Source organism: Coregonus lavaretus (genome assembly GCF_964263955.1).
Source record: "Coregonus lavaretus genome assembly, chromosome: 7".
Lineage (NCBI taxonomy): Eukaryota > Metazoa > Chordata > Actinopteri > Salmoniformes > Salmonidae > Coregonus > Coregonus lavaretus.
Genome location: NC_139994.1, coordinates 34,832,874 through 34,838,873, shown reverse-complemented (window position 1 = coordinate 34,838,873; position 6,000 = coordinate 34,832,874). Strand labels below are relative to the sequence as shown.

Genomic DNA, 6,000 nt, shown 5'->3' with positions numbered 1-6,000 from the left:
AAGCATTTGGAAAAAATAAATCTCATCAAATCTCACAAATGATTTAAAATATTCTCCATGGCAACCAGAAACACATTTGAAAACATGTACAGCTAGAGTCCCCTCCCTCCCAACAGACACCCCTTTTCACAGAATATATGAAAATATGACCATCACAATACATTTTACGTTACCTATGGTTTCCATAATTTCCCATAAAATGTTAATTGCCATCAAGCCCTTAATTTTTTTTCATTTTTTTTTTTTTCAAGAATTCTGGCAGATTATAGACACACAAATGTGCATACACTCACGCAAGGCAGTCATAGACCACGGCGTTCTAAGGCGTTACAGTAAGAGTCAGTGTTCCGCCGCCTGACTTAGTTAAGCTGGTGAATCAGGTACTTCAGAAGAGGGGGGCGAAGCGGACTGCCTCACAAACCCAACAAGACACTTGACTGACCAAAAGCGCACAGCTATTCTTTACAAACACAATCCCCTGTCGTTCCTTCTCTGTTCCTAAATGAATTACTACAGTATGACAGAAAAAAAAGATATATTTATTATTAACTTGCTTTGCAGACTGCATCATCCAATACCGTGTGAGAGTGTTAGTGTGTCTCGTTGATACATTAGAGAGCCAACGATATCCATGGTACCAAAGTGCAGTTGACCAACCTCGTTCCCTGCAGCTTCTCTCCTAGTTCATCGTCAGCAGTGTATGCTTACAAGTTGCTCATACAGTCCACTGCATAGCCTCCTATGTCACTCCTATGCCTCTTTTTTATCATAGTCCTGGTACATTTAGGTCTCTTGTGGCCAACGTTTAGTTTGTCATCACCACTTAGTCCCACTAGGGGACGCCAGTCTCCAGCCTCCTCATTCCCATTTGATGTCGTTAAAAAAAGAAGTATATTTGAGTCTATGGCTGTATGCCACAGCCATGTTCAGTACCACATGTTGTTCCTTTCTTTTGCTCACTAAAAATAATTGACTCAAGTTTGCACTGATGAGCCGTGTGTATGGATAATGTGACACCTGTGTAATAGTCTCTACGTCCCGAGTAACCAGGGCTGTCTGATTCATATTTGTTCAATGCGCATTTTTAAGTGCATGGGGTACATTTTCCTATGTAAAAAAAAAAAGCATTTGCATCGTACTTCAATAAGTCTGGGTCCACCCTCCTGAGAAGAAGTCCTTGTGTCCCCTACAAAACCGTTACCAATGATTACGACTGCTGAGTGCACTGCATCAAACCGTTTATTCATTGGGTTGTCTCATCACTTGAGATGACAGGTTGGGGAAGAGGGAACACCACCTGAAGGGGGGCCCGGGAAGGGGACCAACCCTTGCCCTTTGTGGTCACTTTCTCTTTGCAAATGTCATCTTCCCTTACTCAGCTTTCCATTTCCCCCCACCTCTCCCAAGTGAATGTAAGGGGAATGTGCTTGCCAGGTAAGTGGCAACATCATTTTCTACCCACAAAGTCTCCAAATCCAAGCGTCCGTCTACGTAATCTCCGCCCTGACCCCTCCTCTAGAAGATAAGTGACATCTATGGCTGTTGGAAGAAGAGAGAGAGGTTACTAAACACCAATGACACATTAAGTTAACTGTCCGATATTTCCCCTTCATCAAGTCAACAGTTTCCCTCTTCATCAAACCACCCAGTGTCTCTATACCCGTTTCCTCATTGCCTGCTCACCGTTCTTATTGGGTGTTCTGTGTAGCAGATCCAGCAGAATCTTGTTTAGCCGATCCCTTTGCGCCTCCCTCCTGCCCAGTCCGGAGTGATGGAGGGGTGAGGAAGACATGGAGGAGGATGGGAGGAGCTCCAGCATGTCAACTCCTCTCTCTGCTGCACCTTCCTCTAGCTCCCTATGCTCCTCTACCGCTTGCCCCCCTTCCTCTTCCTCCTCTTCTCCCTCCACGGGCCCATTTGGTCGCGGGGGTTGGGCAGCGGTAGGGAGTGTGGTTTCTTCATGGGGAGCATCCATGTCCCCCTCCACCCCTCTTCCGTTTTCACTCTCCAAACGGAAGTCGTCACCCTGGTCGCATGGGGAGGCATCGTCCTCACAGGCTCCTCCAACTCCTTTGGGCCGTTCGCTCTTCCAGGCCGAACGGCCCCCGTTCCTCTTGTAGTTGTCGGGAACGTAGTGCGGCTAAGGCGAGGTTGGGAAGGAACAGACTTTCAGTTGACTTACTCACAAGTTATTAATACATTACTTAGATTTTGGGATTATTAACAATTCGTTTTATGAACAAGCAATAAGAATTGGAGCAGAATTAACTGTATCAAGCTGGACCCCCCCATCTTCTCTCTTAGGATAATTAACGGTTTGCAAAAACAGCACATGGTAAAAGAATGGTAGGCACATATCAGTCATCAATAGTGCCCGATCCATCTTCTTTGATAAATCCACTCAGATCCACTTCTCTGATTCCACTCAATTCAATCCCATAACTGAACCGTATATTAATACTACCTCAAACTAGCCTCACTAAAACTCCATACAAACACTTCAATACAACCCCTACCCATCCTCTTGGACCCTCTTACCGAGAAGTCTCTCTTGGGGGCCAGCCTCTTGGGGAAGTGGTTGAAGGCGTAGGGCTTAGTGCACACAGGGAAGCGGTTTCGGTGGATCTTGTAGAAGAGGTGCGCTGACTTGTCCAGGCGGTAGTCACAGATGTACACGTCCTGCTCCTTCACTCCCTTCGGCCGTCCTGAAAGAAAATAAAACGCACCACAGGTCAGTTTAGGTAATTATATGTGTTAGCTCAGTGTGTGTTAGCTCAGTGTGTGTTAGCTCAGTGTGTTTATGCATCTCCCTTACAATGTGTGTGTGCGTGAGTGTCTCACCCTTGCAGTAAGTGTAGAGGTCGAGGACGCAGCAGGTCCCAACCACGGCCTCGAGAGGGATGATCTCGTAGAGTGGCACGCGGAACAGCTCGTTGTGGTAGAAGCGGCGCGAGGGCGAGTGGTGTGTCTCGTGGGGCCTGAAGTAATGGTGGCCAAAGGCAAACCTCTCACCCCTACAGGGCACACACACACAATGAGACGAGAGAGTCAGAGGCAAAAATACAGCAATGAAATCGCTGATGTTGCTCGATGTGGCGTTCCATTTCCCCCCATCCCTTACTTTTCACTCTTCCAGAGTTTCTCGATGCGGAAGATGTCCAGCTTGTCCCTGTTGACATGGGACAGGAGGCGGTAGGACTGCCTGACTGGCTGGCCCTCTGGGGTGCGTCTGCTGTCCCTCATCAGGTACACACAGTCACCTGGACAGACAGGTTACATAACATTATCATTATTTTTTTATTTATAAAGCACATTTAAACACACCCCAAGGTGCTATACAACTATTATTCAATGTGGCAACCTGTGCAACTGGCACACAAACATACTAAAACATTGACGTGGCCTTATACAGTACATGGGGTTGCGTATGAAATCATGGGGTTGCGTACGAAGTCATCCTATTCCCTATATAGTGCCCTACTTTTGACCAGAGCCCTATACTTCTGAGCAGGGCCCTAGTCAAAAGTAGTGCACTATATAGGGAATAGGGTGCCATTTCGCATACAACCATGGTTATAGTCCCCCTCCATACCTTGGTGCAGCAGCAGTTCGTCTCGCAGCAGACAGATGTAGTAGATAGAGCCAGACTGGGCGTAGCTGGGCTGGGGCAGCATTGGCACCTCCTGGAGCACCAATGGGATAGGATACGACATCAGATCAAACAGGAAGATATAACAGAGGAAGCACTCCTTGGACATAACCAGGGCTGTGGCGGTCATGACATTTTGTCAGCCGGAGATTGTCAAGCAAATAACTGCCAGTCTCACGTTAATCGACCGTTTTTAAAATTATTGTTTTGATAATATGTTTATTATTTTCCAATAAAAAATTAAGAAGAAAAGACAAATAAAACATTGACATTCATTGTACTGTTGAATGGGATGGCAATTTAGAGGACAAAACAAAACTTAACTCTCACATACAAAAATGTAATATACAAAAATCCTATTAGGCGGCGGGCCTCCTGTAGCTCAGTTGGTAGAGCATGGCGCTTGCAATGCCAGGGTTGTGGGTTCGATTCCCACGGGGGGGCCAGTATGAAAAATGTATGCACTCACTAACTGTAAGTCGCTCTGGATAAGAGCATCTGCTAAATGACTAAAATGTCAAATGTACATATTATAAAAAGAAAGCATACAGTCATTACAAGCAGTGTAGTTAAGCCAAAAATAAATATTGAGTGTAGTACAGCACAGAGTAGCAGCAGAGCATCAACCCAGTTATGAAGCGGGACTAGACCATTTATCCAGTATTGGCTGCCATATTTTGTATAACTTCTTGTATTGGACTTCTATTGGAGGTATTGTATCGAATCCTTTCCATATGCATTACATTCCCTAAATCCCGTAACCACATTTCAAAGGTACAGTGAGGGAAAAAAGTATTTGATCCCCTGCTGATTTTGTACGTTTGCTCACTGACAAAGAAATGATCAGTCTATAATTTTAATGGTAGGTTTATTTGAACAGTGAGAGACAGAATAACAACAACAAAATCCAAAACAACGCATGTAAAAAAAATTATAAATTGATTTGCATTTTAATGAGGGAAATAAGTATTTGACCCCCTCTCAATCAGAAAGATTTCTGGCTCCCAGGTGTCTTTTATACAGGTAACGAGCTGAGATTAGGAGCACACTCTTAAAGGGAGTGCTCCTAATCTCAGCGTGTTACCTGTATAAAAGACACCTGTCCACAGAATAAATCAATCAATCAGATTACAAACTCTCCACATGGCCAAGACCAAAGAGCTCTCCAAGGATGTCAGGGACAAGATTGTAGACCTACACAAGGCTGGAATGGGCTACAAGACCATCGCCAAGCAGCTTGGTGAGAAGGTGACAACAGTTGGTGCGATTATTCGCAAATGGAAGAAACACAAAATAACTGTCAATCTCCCTCGGCCTGGGGCTCCATGCAAGATCTCACCTCGTGGAGTTGCAATGATCATGAGAACGGTGAGGAATCAGCCCAGAACTACACAGGAGGATCTTGTCAATGATCTCAAGGCAGCTGGGACCATAGTCACCAAGAAAACAATTGGTAACACACTACGCCAGGGTTCTTCAATTCTGGTCCTGGAGGGCCGAAACACCTCTGTTTTTCATCCTCTCCTTCTAATCAGGGGCTAATTCAGACCTGTGACACCAGGTGAGTGCAATTAAGGTAGAAATAAAAAAGGTAGAAATAAAAAACAGAAGTGTTTCGGCCCTCCAGGACCGGAATTGAAGAACCCTGCACTACGCCGTGAAGGACTGAAATCCTGCAGCGCCCGCAAGGTCCCCCTGCTCAAGAAAGCACATATACAGGGCCGTCTGAAGTTTGCCAATGAACATCTGAATGATTCAGAGGAGAACTGGGTGAAAGTGTTGTGGTCAGATGAGACCAAAATGGAGCTCTTTGGCATCAACTCAACTCGCCGTGTTTGGAGGAGGAGGAATGCTGCCTATGACCCCAAGAACACCATCCCCACCGTCAAACATGGAGGTGGAAACATTATGCTTTGGGGGTGTTTTTCTGCTAAGGGGACAGGACAACTTCACCACATCAAAGGGACGATGGACGGGGCCATGTACCGTCAAATCGTGGGTGAGAACCTCCTTCCCTCAGCCAGGGCATTGAAAATGGGTCGTGGATGGGTATTCCAGCATGACAATGACCCAAAACACACAGCCAAGGCAACAAAGGAGTGGCTCAAGAAGAAGCACATTAAGGTCCTGGAGTGGCCTAGCCAGTCTCCAGACCTTAATCCCATAGAAAATCTGTGGAGGGGGCTGAAGGTTTGAGTTGCCAAATGTCAGCCTCGAAACCTTAATGACTTGGAGAAGATCTGCAAAGAGGAGTGGAACAAAATCCCTCCTGAGATGTGTGCAAACCTGGTGGCCAACTACAAGAAACGTCTGACCTCTGTGATTGCCAACAAGGGTTTTGCCACCAAGTA

The 6,000-nt window shown here is 45.8% G+C and overlaps 1 protein-coding gene across 1 annotated transcript in view; it reads right to left on the bottom strand.

Moving 5' to 3' along the window:
- Positions 1–247: 247 nt before the first annotated feature.
- LOC311133060 (histone-lysine N-methyltransferase ASH1L-like) overlaps positions 248–6,000 on the bottom strand; it is a 46,181-nt gene continuing 40,428 nt past the window's right edge. Inside the window, exons 20-25 of the mRNA XM_084166490.1 lie at positions 3,593–3,683; positions 3,122–3,260; positions 2,842–3,014; positions 2,539–2,705; positions 1,684–2,140; positions 248–1,539 (exon numbers count right to left, since the gene is read on the bottom strand). Of these exons, the coding sequence (XP_084022616.1) occupies positions 1,448–1,539; positions 1,684–2,140; positions 2,539–2,705; positions 2,842–3,014; positions 3,122–3,260; positions 3,593–3,683 (1,119 nt within the window). The 3' untranslated portion in view covers positions 248–1,447. The remainder of the gene's footprint in view (positions 1,540–1,683; positions 2,141–2,538; positions 2,706–2,841; positions 3,015–3,121; positions 3,261–3,592; positions 3,684–6,000) is intronic.